The sequence below is a fragment of the Lepisosteus platostomus genome, chromosome 10 (genome assembly GCF_059453375.1).
Source record: "Lepisosteus platostomus isolate fLepPlt1 chromosome 10, fLepPlt1.hap1, whole genome shotgun sequence".
NCBI classification, from domain to species: Eukaryota; Metazoa; Chordata; class Actinopteri; order Semionotiformes; family Lepisosteidae; genus Lepisosteus; species Lepisosteus platostomus.
In genome coordinates, this window is record NC_142620.1 from 46,648,381 (window position 1) to 46,669,824 (window position 21,444).

The window sequence follows — 21,444 nt, forward strand, 5'->3', positions numbered from 1 at the left end:
CCAGAGAGACATTTTTTAAAAAAGAACAGTGATAACAATTTGGAGGTGTATAATAAAAAGAAGAATTAATAAAATGTCCACATTTTTTCTGATAAGATCTCAACACACATCTATATCAAAATATCAAATATCTTCTGCGTTTTAATTTGGTTCTCCATCCCTAACATTCAAATGATTCATAAATCATTTGCTAAAAGAGTTTATTGGCATTAATGTATTTACAACACCTGTAAGTAAGTTAGCAACCAACACAGCACACATCAGAATAAAACAACCAGGAAAATACAAACGCTAAATACAGTATGTATTCTAAAAAAATGGAGTTCAGTGAACTCTCACCTCATGTAAATTAACATGAGGATTGCGTTAAGGCTATGTTTCTTTAAAATACAGCCATAGTGTATGAAAACTAAAGTAAATGAATACCCATTGATGATACATAGAACAGTATTGCCTGTTAGTCATCTTGCTATTTGCTGTTCTGCAAAAAAAAGTAAAAAAGTGGTATGGTGATTTGGTTGATGTAATGGTGATATGGTTGATGTAAAATATAGTTTACCTCACTTCCTGTTTATTTTTATGCTTTAAAAAGTCTTTGATGTTCCTGTCATCAAGTGTACTCAGAAAGTTGATTTTTAGGTGCTAAATATTAAAACAGCTGCCTTTAGCACGTCCACAGACACAATTAACAATTGTATGTTTTGTAAATGTCTGTTCTGTTAATGCTTTTGTATGTTAGCTTGTTATATTTTAAAAAACAAACATTCCAGTGAACTGATAAAAGTTTCTAGGTTGGAAGACCAGTCATAAATAAATGTCACATTTTTAAATTTAATGTAAACAGATAAGCTGCATTGACTGAAACCTTAACCTGAAATAAATTACTGTCAGTAGAGTGAGAAAACGTAACCAAAATTTACAGATATTTACCGATACAAAAAGCTAAAGCACAATCGTAAGATGCAGAGTGACAAGACTTTGAAGGTTATGCAATATTTCCTTTTTAAAGTGAACCAGATGGCTGGGATAAAAATAAGGGAATAATTTCAAAAAATAAATATTTCTTTACATTCTATATACACAATTCCTTTTCTCCCATTTTTATGTTCTCAACCTCATGCTGCTCCACACCAGTTTAGTTCAATCTCTCCAACCTGATTCCTTTACCACTTCCCTCATTTCCAACATTTTTGCCTTTTATCATTTCAGGTGTGCTATGGAGCTGCCAGTTAAAGCTGGCTTCATATCCAATTTTGCTTCCTATCTTGCTCTGGATTTCTTTGCTCTCACTGAAACCTGAAATCTTCCTAGACAGGTGTGCCAACCCAGGAGCCTTCTTCTCTGCCTACACTACATCTCAGTGGACAGGGTGATGTCACTGGACTGCTGAATTCTCCCTCCTGGCTTCCCTCTCGCCTGTCCTGTCTTTCTCTCTCTTTTACCGCACTGTCAGTTCCACACTCTCAAAGTAAATTAAACTTCTTGTCTTCTTATTGTTGTGACACGGTGGTACAGTAATTTTCAGTAGTAGCTACCTCACAGACCTGGGGCCCTGGATTTAATTTTTGGGGTGCTATCAGGAGGAGTTTATACAGTACAGTATGTTCTCACCATGTCCATGTGGATTTCTGTCAGGTGCTCCGGTTTCCTCTCAAAGGTATACTGGTAGGTTAATTGACATCAGGGAAAATTGCCTCTGGTGTGAGTGTGTGCATGTTTGTATCTGTGTGTTCCCTGCGATGGACTGGCTTTCCATCTAGGATGGAACCAGGCTTGCGCCCATTGCTTGCTGGGACAGGCTGTGGCTCCCCTGCAACCACGTATTGAATCATTCTCTACCACCACCCTGGTCCTCTTATATATTCTTTAGGTGAATTAGAGTTTCTCTCTCCTTCAGTCCCCTCTCCCTCTATAGTGTTCATACCAGGTGGCTTGAACATTCACATTTACAACAGTAATTCCTCAGCGTAGTTATTTCCTCTTCTGCATCTGTTCAGCTTGTCCCTTTCTGCACAATAGTGACTGTTATCTGAATCTTAACCTCTATAGGTACTGTTTCCCCATCCTTCCATCACATCCTCCATCACCACCACCATCACCACAACACTCTGTCATCCCTCTTGACTATTCAGATCATTGTTTCATCTCCTCTCTTTCCCATCTTTTCCTTTTCCACTGGCTTCCTTTGAAATCATGCATTGCAACATCCACTATATCTCTCTTTATCTTTGCTTCTTTTGTAGTTTCCCATTTTCCACCTATTTCCCAAACATAATGCAGGCAATTCTACATTCTCTCTCATCTCTGCTCTTACCACTCACTCTCATCTCTCTGTCCACATACCTTGCCCACTCCTCGCCTTTCTGTCCACAACAGGCTTCCCTGTTCGTGGCTGGTTCTCCTCTTACATAACTGATAGAACATGTGTTAAGTCTCTGCTCCTTTCACTAACCCTACTGGTGTCCAACACGTTTCTGTACTAGGTCCCTTACCGTTCTGTCTCTACACCTTCACTTTGGCTCTTCTCTTCTTTTTTTATGATTTCATAATTTTATTATAATTATTTTATTGTTTTGTTATTTTATCTCTTCTTGCTAATATTCATGTCTCCTTCTATAGTACAACTCTGCCATCTCCTCCTTGATGTGCTCCCATCTGAAGATTTTATTTCTCAGACTGCTAATTTCAATTACTGTGAACGTGGAATATATACAAATATAGTACCGTATTTGCATTGCTTTCTCACTATAAGTACATCATCTATATAATGTTTTAATTCTTACCCTTTTCAGGCTGTTTGAGAGGCACTTGCATTGCCAATTTTTTTAAATTATTGTCCTTGCACAAGTATTCAGAAACCAATGCGATCATGGGGAGAACATACAAACACTCAGATTGAACCCAGAGCCCCAGCACTGCATGACAGCATGACTGTGCCACTGTGCAGCCCTAAATTAAATCATAACTATTAAATAATTATATATTACTTTATGCATATATTTTGCATTATGCAGAAAATGAGGGTGAAAAACAGCAAAAAAACAAAACAAAACAAAACAACATTAAAACATGGATAGTAACTTGACTGTTTTTCAGAAGACAAATTGCTCACATAAAAACCTAGCTGGTTTCAGACATGGCTTCTGTTGTGTAGAATTAACTTCCCCCTTTCAACGCTTCTGGGAAATGCGGTGAAGTTCCCCACAACAAGCCTACCAAAAATAAAAAGAGGTGGTTCTGTTTGAATTTGAGGTACAAGCAATTTACTTAGCTAGCCTGGTGGCGGTGCATGTCGCAAGCAAAATCTTGTTTGCATATCAACCAGCAATAGCAGAACTGGATCCAGAGTAATTCAATATAGAGAATTTGTTAAAGTCTCAGAGACATCTTGACTGTTTCATAACAAGGTTTTTTTTCTCACTTTTTTATTTATAGATATTGTGAATGTGTTAAAAAATGAAACTTATAATATTAGCACTGGGGTGAGGCATACTGCTGAAACAAAACTAATTATTTCTCTCCTGCCCTGACCTGTATATGGTTCGGTAAAAATGAATATTTTGCTTGGTTAATGGAGTTCTGTTGTGAACATTTGTGATGAGGATATCGTTACTGTTAGATTGTACATAAACCTCTACCACCACTACCACTGCCATCTTTCCCTTAGAAGGAGGAATTCAAGGCAATAATTATTAAAAGATTCACTAACTCAAGCTTAAAAGTTTGAAAAGTTAAAAACTGCTGTAGCCCTTTCTCCACAGTCCACATGCTACTAGGTTGTTATTTTTATTATTATCATGAATCACTAACAGAAAAGAGTGAGTTGATAAAATATTACTTATATTTTTTCATTTTTTACAAGTATATTCAGTAACAAACATTTTAAGTTGGAAATGGGGCGTAACTGCCTACGTTTTTTAGGCTGGCATTTAAGTTATGACCAAAAAATAGAAAATCACAGAAAATGCTATTTATTGATGTATGGGGAGATGCAAGAAAAATAATTTCAATAGTACTGTAAGTATGGTTCAGTGAAGAAACTCGTTTCTGCAACTATTCTGAAACAAGTTACCAACATCTTTTAGCACTGTTATACATTTTTACTATTACAAAACAAAACAATTGTCCCAGAAAAAAAAGCTGCTACTGTATGTTGTGCTTACATTTTTATAAATATATGTTATGTTGATATATACAGTATGTATATGAGAGAAATATACAATTCTCTCCTAAAATGAATACAAATATGGGGTATTTATCATCTCTAAGAAAACATCTCTGGAAAATCATATTGAGATACAAAGAATGATTGCAAAGAAATTATTCACAGCAGTGAATGCCAGCTATGAAAGCCTGTATGTAGTTGTTTCAGGATTAACATTGCATTTCTGAATTGGCAGTTGCATTTCTGCTTCACTCTCATTTGCAAAAAGAATTTTGTGATTAGAGACAGAAATATTGAGCACATTTTACACCCTGCATGAAACCCTGCAATATTTGGAAATATCAATATGATGTTTGTTTTTAGAATGTGCCTTATGGAAGTCCTAATGAACTGTATGTGTTCTATGAAGCTGATCTAATTAAAATTACAATAATATTAGTTACTGCAATATGCTGCTTAGGCTAACTATCTACGATATGATAATATATTATTGTCCAATTTCTCAGAGGTTTGTTTTGCATCCAAGCAGCTGTGTTTCACACACACAGAGACTTACACAAATGTATAAACAGTACAAATACACATTATAAATAAATATAACAGTACATAAAAGACATCAAACCATGCAGTACATAGTAATTACACATCCTTCTTCCAGAAATCCACACAATCATTCTAAGCCCACACAATTACAAATTACCGCTTCATTTTGCACAAAACCACTTGCTTATAACCAATACTCCTTTATTGATTAAGTAGTTTGATTGAATGTGGGATAATGGAATTCCCCATTTTGCTAAGTCTGCATTGAGTGACTGTAAAACATCTGTTTGAAGGCATCAGTTGATATTCTTCATGCAGAGCGTATGAGGGATCAGAGGAGATACTAACAGCAACTCTTAAAGTAACAAGTTTGAAATCTCTGCTCAACCGGCTGTCTTACTAACTTAGAACGCATTTTCATCTTCAAAATCCAATAAGGGGTGAGATAGTTTTGGTATTTCTACAGATATATCATGGAATAATTAGTCTATCTCAAGGTGCTGATCAGAATAAATCAGACAGAAAGTGACCTGAGGATTTAAAAGTCCTCTCCTGATTCCCTTTATGTTTCTGTATGTTTATTAGGCTTGGAGAAAAAGATGGTTTGTGCTGCGCAGGGGCCGAATGAGTGGCAACCCAGATGTTCTGGAATACTACAGGACCAAGACCTCCAAGAAGCCCATCCGAGTGATAAATCTGAATGAATGTGAGGTGCAGATCCACTCTGAAGTGAGGGTGGTCAAGAGGGAGTTTCAGAACCACCATGTATTTGTGGTGAAAACCTCCTTTCGAGTATTTTACCTGGTGGCTAAGACTGAGGAGGAGATGAACAACTGGGTGCACAATATCAGTCAGATATGTCACTTTGGACCCCTGGATGAAAGAGCAGGTAAGGAAATAGACTCCAATATTCAATGGAAGCTAATCAAGGGCAAGTTTTCAACTCAGATCAATAACCTTTGCCTAAAATTGATCATCTGTGTGTGCATTACCTTCAAAGCTAATGGGGTTTGCAGACTTCATTTCTTTTGAAGAAAAAGGAAATTTACATGTTTGAAAACTTATAAATACTTACTAAACTTTGTGTTTAAAAGGTTATGTTTCTTATCCACAATAATGACTGTATTCTATGTGATATTGTCTTTCAAAATTAGTCCTGTAAGTAAGTTTTTTTTACCTTTTCAACCTAGTAAGTTTAGCATTCTTCAATATTTATTCACAACAAGGTTAAGGTTTGCAAGGTAGCACATAGGAAAATACAAAGCAAGCTGAATCTGAAGGTATTCTGCTGAGCATAGGCAAGACAAACTTCAGTGCTCAGCAAACAATTTAAAGATATGGAGTCATAGACATTTGTCACTTTAATTAGAATGTGGTTAAGTTGTTTGAGTTGTATCACCTGTTGTAAACTTGTATTAACTCAACTGAAGAATAACTAAGCTGCCATTACAGCAAACAATGCATACAGTATATAAAATGAAATACTTTGCAAAAGCAATCTGACCCTTATGCAGTTTTCACATTGTGCTGCTTTAAAGCTTAAAGTCATGACTCTGCAGCAACAATTAATATTTTTTACATACAAAACCTGCTCCACACATTCATAGCAAAATAAAACAAGAGGAAAGAACTAAATGATTAAATACTGTAGATAATATGAAAGAAAAATTAAAAAGTCTTCATTGCATAGCTATTCAAAACCTGTGCCAAGTCTAAATTAATGTATTGTAGGTGCACAAAGTTAACTTAATGATTCACACAATTAGTTGAGTGGTCTCTATGTGCAATAGTAATGTAATCACCAGATTTCTGATTAAATGCATCTATCTCTGTAAGGTCCTTCAGATTCAACCATGAAGACTGAGGAGCTTTCAAAACAATGCAAAGATAGAGTTCATGAAGGTACAGATCAGGAGAAGAGTATAAAAAGATTTCAAAGACTTCATCTCTCTTTGAGCACAGTGAGGTCAATCATTAAGAATTTGAAACCACCCAGGCACTACCTAGAGTAGATCAGGCTATCTCTCCAAACAAGCAGCTGGGCATGGAGAAAAGTGATAAATGATGCCACTGTGAAGCCAATGGTAAAAAAAAGTCTACAGGTCAACAATATCCTTGTCACTGTCTTGAATTTGGAGCTAAGTACCTACAGTAAGTGATACTGCAAATGTGTGGCAAAGGGCTTTGCAGTAGCAATACAACATTGGAGCTTTTTGGTCTACATGCAAACATTACATCTGACACAATAATAATAATAATAATAATAATTGCTTACACTTATATAGCGCTTTTCTGGGCACTCCACTCAAAGCGCTTTACAGGTAATGGGGACTCCCCTCCACCACCACCTGGATGATGCGACGGCAGCCATAGTGCACCAGAACGCTCACCACACATCAGCTATCAGTGGGGAGGAGAGCAGAGTAATGTAGCCAATTCATAGAGGGGGATTATTAGGAGGCCATGATTAGTAAGGGCCAATTGGAAATTTGGCCAGGACACCGGGGTTACACCCCTACTCTTTTCGAGAAGCGCCCTGGGATTTTTAATGACCACAGAGAGTCAGGACCTCGGTTTTACGTCTCATCCGAAGGACGGCGCCTGTTTACAGTATAGTGTCCCCGTCACTATACTGGGACATTAGGACCCACATAGACCGCAGGGTGAGCGCCCCCTGCTGGCCCCACTAACACCTCTTCCAGCAGCAACCTTAGTTTTTCCCAGGAGGTCTCCCATCCAGGTACTGACCAGGCTCACACCTGCTTAGCTTCAGTGGGTTGCCAGTTGTGAGTTGCAGGGTGATATGGCTGCTGGCACAAGCCTATCACAGTGCCTCAGTCAGTCAACACCATCCCTACTGTCAAGTACTACCCTACTTGTAGTGGTAGCATTATGTTATACTTATGTTTCATTATCAGCAGGGACTTGGAAGCTTGTCAAGACTGATGGGAACATAGATGGAGCAAAGTAATAGCAAAGAACTATGGAAAACGGGCTTTAGACCTAAAACTGGGACAGAAATTCCCCTTTTAGTTGGATAACAAACTCTTAGGAATAGGAAAGTGAATGTCCTTGAGAGACCCAGTCAGAATACTATTTTGAATCATAATTATAATTTGTTGACTTGAAAATAGTTGACAATAAGCAAACCCTGAGCAACTTGAGAGATCTTGATCACATCTGCCAAGAAAAATGGGCAAACATTAACCCAGTTAACTAAGCAGAGTTGATATAGTAGAGTCTTACCAAAAACATTTCTGGCTGTAATAGCTGCCAATGGTGCCTCCTGCAAATCTGTGAAAAGACATGAAAACTGCTTTCCATAAGCAATTCCCAAGCAACCTCAGAGATCTTGAGCAAATCTGCCAATGAGAAAGGGCAACTTTGCAACAGGCCTACTCAAGAGACCTGTGCATAAAGACTTGTGTGTGGACATGTAATTGCTGCCAAGGGTGCTTCCATAAAACATTCAGAGTTAACAGGTCTGAATATTTCCACAATAAGCATTTTTTCTCTTTTTTTTACAGAAACTTTCACAAAATTATTTTATCTTAATTTTTAAATTTTATTAATTTATTTTTTATCACTGATATTTATCTTTCCTTTAGAAGTCTTCAGGTTGAGCGTTCACGTTTTGAATAAACCATCAGTTTTTAAGAAATGTGTATGCAACATTTTGTAATTTCACAAAATGGGACACTATAGGAAGGGTCTGAATACTTTTGTTAGGCACTGTACTGTATATACATACAGTATATACTATAGTATTTATGTAGATTGCATACATTTGTATGTTTACACTAACTTTAAAATCGATATGACATGTAATAATTATTATATGTAATAATATACAGTAGCATAAAAACAAGTGCTGAAAAACTAAATGTTGCTTCATGGTTTTACATTAAACTGAGTTCTAAACTAGTGCATATGCAATTGCTTTGCAATAGTTTACTAAAATCCTTACAGTGAAGTATTTTGCTTCATATCAGTTTGATCAGACAGAGGATAAAAATCCTGTTTGAATCTACATTACTCAGAAAAAATAACCAGTTATAAATAACCTGGGAGATTTTGATCTGTGGGGAATGTACCATAGCAGTTTCAAAAATGGAAAGGAAAACTGATTCAATTAATTAAAATACACGTAAGAGCCATGTGATTCTGAGACATGCACTGTACAAGGGGGTGAATTAGCTGCTTTATAAATACAATATAAGCAGAATTAATTTTAAGTGGTTTGATGCTGTATGCTGTCCTTTCCCACCAAACGTTTACGCAAGAAAAGAGAACATACTACATACTTTTACTGTAGCATTGTGGGTAAATGTAGGCTTAGTTCTCCTCTCCCCACCTCTTTCTCTTTTCCACTCTATCTAGTGCTTTAAACATCATCTGCTTAAATATAAAATATGTATAACTTTATTGTCCATCCAGAAGAGTACATGTTTGTCTTTGGCATTACCATACATAATTAAAAAAAAAAAAATAACACTCAACATAAAATAAATACACATTAAAAACTAACTACAGTCATAGCCATTCAACAATACATATACTCACATTTTCCTATATACACAATACATGCATTACCTTATATATGCATTATGCCAGCCAATTAATGATTGCAGTTATACGCATGGAAACTAGGCGATAACCCTTCCAAGGGTTACCTTACTTTACTACTAACATAGATAAAACATCTTTTGATATGAGTCTTTCCCATATATCGCTAAAATATTCTAATACACATTTAATGAGGAAAACACAGAAATGTATGGTGGCTCCATAAACTTTGTCTTTGCTCTAAATTGATATCACTACAAAATTCTGCGGATTATTTTGAATGCAGAGCTTTGACAAAACAAAGGCTGCTGTACAGTACTTTATTTTGGGGACAGTGAGGGTGGACCTCTATATTCTTAAAATTGCAACACATCTTCAGATATGCCCTGCCAGTGCTGCTGGTCTCAGAGTCAGGAAATAACAAAGCAAGAAAAATAAACATTTCTAAAAGACTTTTTTAAAGTGGTATGACATTTAAATATGATTAGCTGTTTATCTGCTTTTCTAGCACAGATGCTAGAACAGAATTGTTGGAATGAAAGTGGTATTTGCCTCTGGTAGTACACATCTAAATATAACAGTTTTTACTCTCACTTTGTATTTTGGTATTCCCCATCTGCACCGGTGTTCAACCTGCCTAGCCCTAAAGTACCAACTGTTTATAGTAAACAAATCATATCGCAGCATGCACATTTATTTTGTGGTTTACTCCCTGAGCACCATATCCTTGTTGCTAGACAACAAAATCAGACAGACGTTGCTCTTAAACATAGCCTCAAAGTTATGTTTACTCAGATTAACTCTGTAATTCTGTTAATCTGGTTGTATTTTTAATGTCAGACATTCATGACATATTTACATTTTTTTTACGTTGGTACCTTCTTTGGTCTTTTTGTCTTTTGTATCCATCTATCTTATGGAGAATTTATGTGGGAATTCCCCTGACTTTACTTTGAAGAGACATTTTCAAAGGGATTTCCCCTGCAAAAACATATATCCAGTCTCGAAGTTAACATTACAGACATTTTCCTTAAGGGTCTGTTATATATAAAAAATGAAAGCGTTAAAAATCCTGTCATTTTCATTTGATGTAAATGTTTCTTAGCAACGCATCTTTGTTTAAATGGCATTCCCCACCGTTTCCTCTCTTTGATCTGTTGGGCACTGCATCATTAGTATTGGATTAGGTGCATGGAAGAAAAAAATAATAATTTATCAATGTACTCAACAAAATGTCAAAAAATTAATGACATTTTAAAAACTGATCATGTAAAATAGCATATTTTACAGATAACATACAATAGTACATGTCTTTTTCTTTAGGCTTTGAAAAATACAATTACATTTGGACGAAAATACAGTATTTCACATCGATTTACACATAAAAGACAGCTTAGATAGATTTAGTGTAGCATCTGTATTGTCAGTTACAGATAGCATTTTTATCCAGTTTAAACTGCCATTATTATCAGGTTCTGTTCTGTCTTTTTCTATCATTGAAGTATTGGATGAAGGTCTCTCCAAGATTTGCCCACAAACATCTGACACTGGCTATCCTCATCCAGCCGGTTACTGAAAATTAATTTCATTTTTGCAACTAAATAGCCTTTGTTCACAATTCTTGTCTCGTGACAACCAGTTCAGTATTTTCTTAGCGATGATCAATTTTCCTTGAGAGAGCATGTAATCAATCCTTTGCCACACTGACATTACAATAATGTCACATTCACTAGCTTTTACTTGAATTCTTTTGTTTCTTCCTGTCTCGTCTTGTCAAACACATCTTTCCATGTTTCTTTGTGGGTCATCGGGTCTAGCATTTTTTGTGTGACTGTTTCTGTTTATTTTTACTTTTTGCTCCTCCCTGATGTCCTTTGAAAATCTCCTAAGTAGCCATCCAAAGATTAATCATACATATGAGCTGTAACTGATTCACACTTCAGCCCACAAGCTCATTTTCTAATGGCTCTTATGCAATTCTAAACCACCGTTATTTCTAAAAGGGTTGGGCTAGGGGCCCATTGTGTTGCATCATTTTGTTAAAAAGGTTGCAGTTTATGTAGAACAGAGAGTGTAGGAATTATCTTAAAGGACAGTAAATAGAGAATTAGTTACAAAGTACAGTATATATAAAGCCAGGCATCAAAGTGTATTTAAGACTAAGAACAGGAGACACTGCTTTATACTGTACAAAGACTTATCATAGTAACAGGAATGTGTCTTTTCTTTTTGAACAGTGGTGAATTGGAGATATTTTAAGGTATCGAGCTGATCTCCATATCTTTCTTGTCAATAGTTGGCTTTAGAATTTTACAGTTGCAAAAATGATCAACACATTAGCAAATAAATGTATTTGTAAAAAATGTATGTTTACTGTAAGGAATGCAGTTGTGTCTTTGCAAACAAGCAGTAATATTAGAATCTCTATTCTATTCTACTATAGTAACAGCAATTAGAAAGGTGTCCGGTCAAGATTCAATAATGCCAAACTCCATTTCCTAAAATGGATTTTCAGCAATGTGTGTATAATATATTTTTTTATGCTCATTTTCCTAGTTAGTGTATTGTTAAGATGCTTCAGGAATGCTGAAAACTATAAGGAACACAATGACATCTGCTTTTCCACTTTTCCTCTTCTATATACTTTTTTCCTCTATTACTAATCACTAATCAGTAGTTTTTAACTGTTTTTAAACATTTTTAAGACAGTTGGGAGAGCTTCAACAACCATTATCAAAGATGTTGTGTGTCATATATATATGTTGAAGTGAGAATTTGCAAGTGGTTTCCCCATCAAATGAACTGCCCTTCTGCAACGACTAAAACTGACAACAATAACTGCCGAGATAAAGTGGCTGTTTACTTCATTGCACTTTCAACTATGGTCGTTGTCTCAGACTGCTGCCTGGTTCATTTTACACTGATATGATTGATACTGACCAGATGGTGGAGATATGACACAAGACATAACATGACATTTATGTGTCATATTGATTAACAAATGTTACGTTTTCCTTAGAAGCTTTCAAATTGCTGATTGCATCCTTCATTTTTTCTTTGTATGAATGATTACATTGTTCATATAAGAGGTATTTCCCTACAGTTACTTTTTACAAAGTATTTAATATCACCTCAGTCTGAAAAAATATTAGGCTCGTATTAGTGTCACGCTTTACAGTTGTCTTACTCTCTGTTCTGACTTTATTCATGACAGTGTTTTTGTGGTGCATGTTTAAACAGCTACAGTGGTTTGACTTTTTTTTTCAGTTGAACCACTACCTCTTATACACGCAGCTAACAGTGCACAGAAAAGCAAAATTAAAGAGAAATCTTGATAAATATATAGGTGCAATAAAGCATTTAATTTAGTTCAGTCTGCATTTAAGGGGAGGGGGGTTCTTTCTTGTATTCAACTAGTAAATTGCATCCTTCATCTTTACTATAATGAATATGAATGTAATAAACTGCAATTCAAATATGTCCATTGTATATACTGTACCAGCAAAAGATAAAAGAGGCAGTTAGGATTCCAATAAATTGTATTACCCTGTACAGTTGTTTAACATTGTACTCTGTGTATTACACCTCTTTCACTGTTGGTATACATTTAAAATGTTTTACAAAAATGTGTTTCCACAATCAAGCTTTAGAGTAGCTTTGCAAGCTAGGAGATCTAGCTTGTGATATCCATACAGACGAACTACAATCTCGGTATTTGTCGGAAAAATACTGATCAATATCAGATCCATTTGCCACATATGTCTGCAGATTTGGCTATTTTCATATTGCAATAATAGTCTGTGTATTTTTATTGTTATCATTATCAAATTATTGCTGTACAGTGCTAAAAGTGACATATTTAAAGCATTTTTATTTTCACTCTCTCATACTCCACCTGCTTCCCTATAATTTCTGTAAGGTTGTGATAGCTATTTTATTTGTAAACATATATATTGTATACTGTACTGTATATGCAGAATGTGTGCTTGAAAGTAACTTTGAATATTAACTCCATTAACTGTATGAGAAAGCATTTTTCTTTGTTTCAAAATACTGTATTAAGCACTGCTATAACTAAGAAGTGGGAGTAAAAGCAACTACAGTAGTCACGTGTACAATGTAGGAAGCCTTAAGTGAGATTCAAAATCCAATCAGCACTTCCCCCGTCACCTGCTCTGAAACATTTTATAGAACTGTCATATGATTTACACATTCTGAGTCACTCAGCTTAAAGTGCTTAACATAGCATTTAGCTAGATTGTACTATAAATACAGTATATTATCTGCAGTAATTGTGGCAATCTGCCCCAATTGTCTTGTCCAACACGTTGTGATGACGATCAGAAAACATGAGACCAAACTAGTGCTAATGCATCTTTGGAGGGGGCAGTCTACAATAAATCTAAGAAAACCCTGTGAGCTAAGACAACTGTGGGGAGGAGGTTTCTGTGTTTAAGCACTGACTGGTAAAAACCCTTTTAACTAACCCTGAGGCTACATTCAGTTCTGAAGCTTGCAGTCCTATGGATTAACCCCATTTCTTAGAGAATCCAAGCACTGTGATAGAATCAGTGTTCATTATTAACAGACTGCAGGCACAGGAGAAAGGCATGAAAGATTGATGAGCACTTTTTTTCAGTTCACATGTATTACGGTCTTTCTTTTCATTTTTCCGCTCATAGCTTTACAAAGTCCTAACAACAGCTTTTTTAACTCGCACATATATTTACAACCTTTAAGGATTAAAAAAAAAAGCTATCTTACAGTGGGTTATTAATCCAAGGGTTCAGTTAGCAAATTTGTATAAAACATCATTTAATATTTAGGAAAAAAGCGGAAAAGTTTGAGGCAGATTGTAAAAGATAACAGCCAAATTGCATGTGTATATTTAAAGCATAATGTTGTTATATAATTTGTTTGCAATATTATAGAAAAGAGAAATGACTCCCAGACAGTCCTGTCCAGATTTCATACAGTGGGCGTCTGGCAATATTAACTGTTATGTCCTTCATTGTAAAGAGAAGCAGCTTGTCTTTTCCAATGGGGACAGCCTCTCTTCTCCCCCATGAGATCTTATGCTCCATCAAATAAGAGTTTCTGCCTCAGTGCTCCAGTGAGCTAAAGCTGAGGGAAACACTCAGTGCAGCAAATGTTAGATAACATCATGGTTCAAGTCCCTCCTGACCAAAGGGAGAGCTTTAATAGATTGAGGGATTTAAACCTGTCTAGAACTTAAGTATTCATTAAATATTTCACTGCTGATCTTTTTATACTTGAAAAAATAAATATTGGTAATTCAAATATTTTCTTGCATCATCATTAGTAGTAGTACTATTGCTGTTTGTTTGACTACTCTTTTCATGGTTTGTTTGATCATTTGTTAGAATTGTATTATTTATCTGTTTACTTCCAAAAAAGGAAATAGATCAGTCACTCGAATGTGAAAACAAATGTTTTCTCCTTTTTCAGGTTTGAACTTATATATTAAGGTTTGCAAAAACTCAGTATTACTCAGTATTACAATATTTATTCTAAAAAAGCTCCTTTTAATTTTTATACCATAACATTTACATTATTTTTATTTTTTACATATATCAGTAATGATTTTGAAATTTGCACAACTCCTTGCACTTGCATGTCCATATGATAAGATTTGTAATAACAGAGTTACATCTGTCTTTATTTTGATTTTTTATAGTAACCTGTTTTCACACCTGTAAAAAGATACAATACACTGCAATTTTTTTTTCTACCGTCATCTTGAGCTTTAATGACTAACATGAAACAAATGGCTTTTTGATGTACTTGGCAGTGTTGTTGAGAGGGATTATGGTGTTGGCAATCAAGTGTGTCAGAACTTTAATGCGTGCCAGTTTCATACAGTTCCTTAAAAAAGCATAATAATTGCAGGCTTTCAATAAAGTTAATCCTGATGATTCGGAAAATTATTTTTATTCTTTTTGAAGTGTTAATTTTATGCCTTGAAATAGATCTTGTTGACATTGAAGTTCCCCTCGCCTAAGAACAACTTCAGAGAAAGCTGTCAAGTGAATCAGAGATACTAGAAACATGCAAGAAAACAGCTGTCAGTACTGTTCCCTCTGGTGGCAAGTCTTAGAAATTTCACTTTGTAGTGCACATCTCAGGAAGCAGCCCCTAAAGGGTGTATACTGTATCTCAGGAGACATAATGGCCTGTTTTTGCATCTAGTAAATTGTGTGTCAGAAGGAGTGGGACTATCTAAAACAAATCGGATTTAACCTTCTGGAGTGGACTAATTGTATTTTTTATGTAAGAAATTAAATTAAACTAATAAAAACTATTTAAAACATAAATGTTTACAAATGACAGACAGATAGCCTCTCCTCTTCTTCATTTGGTTGCTAGTAATTGATCTGAGAACCTCACAATCTTTCTTGAAAGAAGTCAGGCTGCGCTAACATGGCTAGGCAGCTTGTTACAGACTCCCACGTTTTTTTGGTAAAACTGCCTCCTGTTTTTAGTTTCAAATGCAGTTCCTTATGTGCTTGTGTCCTCTTGGTTCATGCTTCATTATTGAGAGTTCACAGGGGTTTACTTTGCCATTGCCTTTGGAGAAGAAAACGATAATAGGACATTCCTTTGAGAAAAAGAAAAGTGGTTCCAGAGAACACTTTTATTAGTAGTACAGTACTTTCAGTTAAGCAAATCCTAACTGAATGTTACTCTGTTGGAACAACATGAATAATCATTCTAATATTCACATATTATTGTTGTTTGTTGTGCCGAATACAGTCTTTTCCTAGAGTATTGGAACAGCCAAAACATATTTCATTACTTACTTAGTAATTTGGAATTGTGATCATGAGATTTATATGAACAATAAGTACATCATATATTTTAGTTACATTTAATCAAATTAGCATAATACAATATTTTGCGTTCAATCCATTGATATTAAGTCGCCATTAAGTACTGACACTCTTCACTGCATTAAGTCTTCAGCCTAGTATGCTCACCAAACTGTGTAACAATTTCAGATGTTTTGTTGCAGCCACATTGAGTTCATGCTAGTCTTGAGAAAATCATCTTTCAGGGAACTGAGAGTTGTATCCAAGTAACAGTTAACATTCAGTTTCCTAAAACCTTCAGGCACCTGAAACACGCTTGAGCTGATTAAGGTATACTTCTTCTTTATAGCCTGAAATCATAAAAAATTGTGATCAGTGCATCTGTTTGGCAATATTTGACTTTGGTCTGAAAGCAACCCAACTTAATTTTCATTTAATTTATTTCAGATTCAGTGGATAGCTTGTCACAGACCCCGTCCTCCCAGCAGCCCTCCCCTGCTGTCTCAACACACACATCCAGGAACGCTGATGATGGTCTGTTCTCCACTCATGACCTCACTGCTGACACCAACACCACTAAGGAAAGCCGCAGCGAGTCTGATTCCAGCCTGCCCCTTGACTACCTCTTCCTGTCACAGTGTGAGACAGGAAGATTCAGCATCACCAGGTAAGTTCTGCCCTTTTTGTAAAACTTCATTAACTACGTTTATCTGTTGTGCTGTGAGCTCTTCAGTATAGTGATAGGAATGCCATATCACAGTTTAGCAGGGGTTGTTGGGAAACAGAATTCATTGATGACTATCAAGCAATCAAGCTCTTGCTCAACAGAAATAGTCTCTCTCCCTCTTTCCACAACCCTTTGCTCCCGCTGTTGTGTCTGCTTATCTTATTTATGTTCAAGTTTACCACAGTATATTTTCATGCTGGAATGTTCTCCATCAATCAGGCAATTTCAAATATGGTACCTATATAAAACCTACAATGTCAAACTAAATCACAGCAGCACCATGACTTTGGTGTTCTCTGTTTTTTTGTAGTCTGGTAATAAACTCTTATTTTGTAAAACAGTCAGCACAAGGCTTTACTACAGTATTTCCCACTTAGGAAATGTCTAAAGCTTCCATTCTGTTTGGAATGTTTTTTTGACTGCACATGTTGATCTTTTTCCAGATGTAATAGCTGGTCAAACTCTGAAAGGTCTCTGGAGCAGAACTCATCTGACAATGCATTTGAGGAAGTGTTCCTCTCTCCATTGTGCCCCAATCAGCTGTTCTCCCCCCTGAGTTCCACGGGACCCTCAGATTCTCCTCCCAGCGTCCCCTCCTCCTCCACCCCACTAGAGAAATCCCCTCATACAGTGCAGCACGTTCCAAATATTTTCCAGTTTGACAAACCCCCCTCGGCGCTGTCCTTGGAAGCTGGTGTGGAATGCAACACACCACCTCCTCGGCCCCCCAAACCCAGTCGCTTCTCTGAACGGCGCCCCGATGAGCCATCACCTCACATAATGCTGAAGAACGGGGATGGTGCATATGCCTTGCAGCCTGGAATCATCCCAAGAAGAATCTCTCTGGCAGGTCTGGATCATGTGAGGAGAGGTAATATCCAGAAGGCATTAAAAAGTTAATCCATCTGTAGTGTAATGCCATTTCCGCAATTCAGCTGAATTGTCTAATTCGACATACCCAGTTATGTCAGTGATATTATTTGGGGGTTGTCTTCTCTCTCGAGCCTATGTTCCTAAAATCAGTTTATTGACCAAAATAACTGACCACAAAAGTCAAACATTATTCTCTTCGAATCAGTGAGAAAAATGTACAGTAATCCAGAGATAAACATTCTACCAGGTATGGAAATTATCAGCTGAAAAATCTTAAACTCTTTACCTCTACTATAAATTATGTATATTTGACAAATGTAGAAAGATTAATTATATACAGGATATTCAAAAGTGTTTCATGTTTATACCGATTCAACAGATATGCAAAAAGAAAATGGTGTATAAAATTAAAAACAAGTAAATACAGAGTGGATTACACAGAAATCTTGGAAGGTAAAGTGGGTGATTTATCTTAATCATCACTAAATCCTAATACAAATTTCTGGAACTTTAGCATTTAACTGATTATTAATTCTAGTCCTACTTAGCGACTTATCACAGAATAGCTTTTAGCTATTTTCAGTGTTCCTTTAAATATACTGATATGTTGTTTATTGGCTTCCATTGTTGTGGGAATGGTATTTCTTAATTAACTGTTTAAAATGTCAGATGAAATGTTACTTTGAAACAGATTTTAACATGTAACAGTTCTTATTTGAGCATGTTTCTAGATATGGATAAAATAACTTTTTTTGTTCACACAGCAATGCAGTCAAGCTATCGAAGTACAAGGTGTCACTGTGCATAACAAGGAGTAGCTAATGAGAAAATACAGAATTTACAGTAAATTTGACCATTTGTTTTGGGATCAGCTCTGTTTTTTTTTAAGAATTCTGTCAAAATGAAAAAAAGCTATATATTTTTTGCCTTAAAATTTAAATAACAATTAAAAATATATTTTTTTCTTTTGTGATTTTCTCTTGTACTTTTGGACTATATTTTAGATTTCATGAACTTACAGTAGATCTCATTGAAACTTTTGTTGTCAGAAAGTGTTAGGAATGATTTAAATACCAGCATAGTGTCTCAAAAGAAAAAATACCAATGCGGTATTTCAATGTGGTATTGTATTTACTCACAGGTGAGTTTGAAGGCAACTCAGCGCGAAACTGGAGCAAAAGGCTCAGCCTCAATTTGGTAAGAAGGTTTTGAAATTATTTTAGGCTTTAAATTAATTAAATTAATAAATAAAAATTTAAATTAATAAACTGCATTTATTACTGACAGTTTTACACATACTGTAGCCTCAATGCAAACTCTTTTGCCTATGGAGATCAAAATCCAGATGTAGTCATGGCCCATTGATTCTTTAGTCTAGGCATGGGGGCATTTTCATCGTGGCCTCAAGAAATAACTGATGTTGGGTTTTTTTTTTTATATTTGCTCTTTGTGTGGTCTGCATCACATACATTCTTTGTTTCAGCCTCTTCCAGCTGCAGCAAATAGCTCAAGTTCTGTGGACACCTATGAAGACTCCTATGTCCCAATGAATCCTGGGGCTTCTCCTCCTGTGTCGAGTTTGGACTGCTCCCCTGATGGCTATATTCCCATGAGTCCCACCTCAATGAAATTCCTCCTGTCTGGCAACAAAACAGAACCAATCCCAACTGCCGTTCCTCTGCCAGAATTGCCTGATGACCTTGAACCCCCCCCTGTTAACCGTGACCTCAAACCACGACGAAGAAGTGAGTATATGGAGCTTTCAGTCAAGAGAAAGGAGTCAAAAATCATGGCATTACCAAAAATTATGAAGCTAAAGTTCAGTTATATTGCAATACCACTATATTTTTCATATATTTTTACAATTTGTGAGTGACGAAATCTAAAAAGTCTGTTTTTGTATTTTTATTTCATTATCTAAGAGTAGCCTAATACCAGATGTTTTTTTTACCATACTGTATATAATGAAAACATAAGCATTCAGAATGGCAGCTCCATGGTTCCTCAAATACAGTTCCTAGAAATTTATGTCCAGTCAATTCATGTAACTTTATCTGTTGTTAGTCTTATGTGACTGTCAGCCAGATCTTGATCATGTTCTGTGAGACACTGTTTTGTGACAAACATGTTTATTTTTAGTTTATGAATAGGTTTGTTTTCAAAATTAGACCATAAATTCTGTTCATAAACAGAATTCTGCGCGAAAGAACAACATATTCTTATTAAGGTAAACTTATTTTTATTAGAAAAAAAAACATTTTCAGTGCCCTTGTGTACTGAACTGTTTTATAAGGATGCATGTTTTTGATTCAGTGAGAATATTTTCCTTTTGAAAACAGAAATAATTTCCTGTTGGTTTACTGTATATGTTAGTAACATATAATTTCAGCATTTTCTGAGGCACATAATGTACACAGCAGTGGAAAAGTCTTTGAAATGAAAAACATTGTTCTTGCATTTTTTCTCATTGCTCTTTCTTATTTATTCATTTACACAATACTGTGTTGATCTTTAGCCATTTAGTTTTTAAGATAACGTAATATGAACTGATTTTTGTGCTACAAAATTAGCCTTTTAGCTTCATTAGAACAAAACAAATTATGTCAAACACCCCACAATAACAATTAGGTTTGATTGGTAAATGTACATGGATTAGCTATTACAACAACACTGTATAATAACCATTTAGGTATAGTGGACTTTGCGTTACAGTTTGACAACATTTTTTAAATTTCTGAATTAAAGACTTGTAAGGACAAGCTTCCTTTTTTCTCACTGAAACTAATGAGTATTAACAAAAGTGAAACTTGGAAAGTTGTTATAATGATAGAAAAACTAGTGAAGGCTTTGAGTAAATTGTTAAGATTTTTAATGCTCACAACATGCTAAGTCAGTCTTGATTGCATCTAAGATGTCTTAGACTTTAACATATCAGCGTATGTATGCTCATGCATACTATTTATTGGAATTGGCATTGTAAACAGGTTTATCCACACTAGTTCTCAAAATAAATTTTCAGTACAGCTGGGCTTGTAACGCTTTGTTGGGCTGAGTTAGCTCATTATTGGTTTAATTGCACCAGTTTACAGCTGCTTCCAGCTCTTTAGACACTGATGGTTTAAAGACACATGGAAAATCTTCAGTCACACTGACCCTCCAGGGCCAGGGTGGGGAACGGAACTCTTCTCTAAATTTTTACTTTGATGCTGCTCCTTACTCAGTGTGAAGAAACAACCAGACGCAAAAAGAAAAAAGCTTTTAAAAATGATTTATTCTTGGTTATATATTTCTTCTGCGTTTTCTATTACCAAAGCACAATGATTTGCTGTAAGATACAAAGTTTTTAAACTGTCAGCCACCCAAGATGTGTCTGTTCTCCTCTTCCTCATATTTACATCATGCTACGAATTCACTCAGGAACCACATATACACAAGCTGCCAGAAAAATCCACAGATTTTTGAATCATGCTTTGAGAAGCTGAATATGAGTGTGGGAGGCTATGTATTCACGTCAGCCTTGTAGGCTTTTTAAAAGTATTAGTCATCCTTAAAAATATATTTCTATTGCATATTAGTGTATTTGCACATGGTTGTATATGCAGTAGAGACTAGTGTAGTAAAGTATTGTAACACAACAGAGGCTCCGGCGGGTGCCCTAGCCACATTAGGTTGGCCCCCCCACCGTCGGGGGCTCGAACCCAGGACTCCCACATCACTCAGCAGGGACCCAGCCCGGTGAG

At 35.8% G+C, this 21,444-nt stretch overlaps 1 protein-coding gene across 1 annotated transcript in view; it reads left to right on the forward strand.

Annotated features, from left to right (window-relative positions):
• The window catches only part of gab3 (GRB2 associated binding protein 3), a 45,733-nt gene that overhangs the window by 11,846 nt on the left and 12,443 nt on the right, over positions 1–21,444 (forward strand). The window contains exons 2-6 of the mRNA XM_088596745.1: positions 5,294–5,597; positions 16,552–16,771; positions 17,275–17,702; positions 18,846–18,901; positions 19,188–19,449. Of these exons, the coding sequence (XP_088452871.1) occupies positions 5,294–5,597; positions 16,552–16,771; positions 17,275–17,702; positions 18,846–18,901; positions 19,188–19,449 (1,270 nt within the window). The remainder of the gene's footprint in view (positions 1–5,293; positions 5,598–16,551; positions 16,772–17,274; positions 17,703–18,845; positions 18,902–19,187; positions 19,450–21,444) is intronic.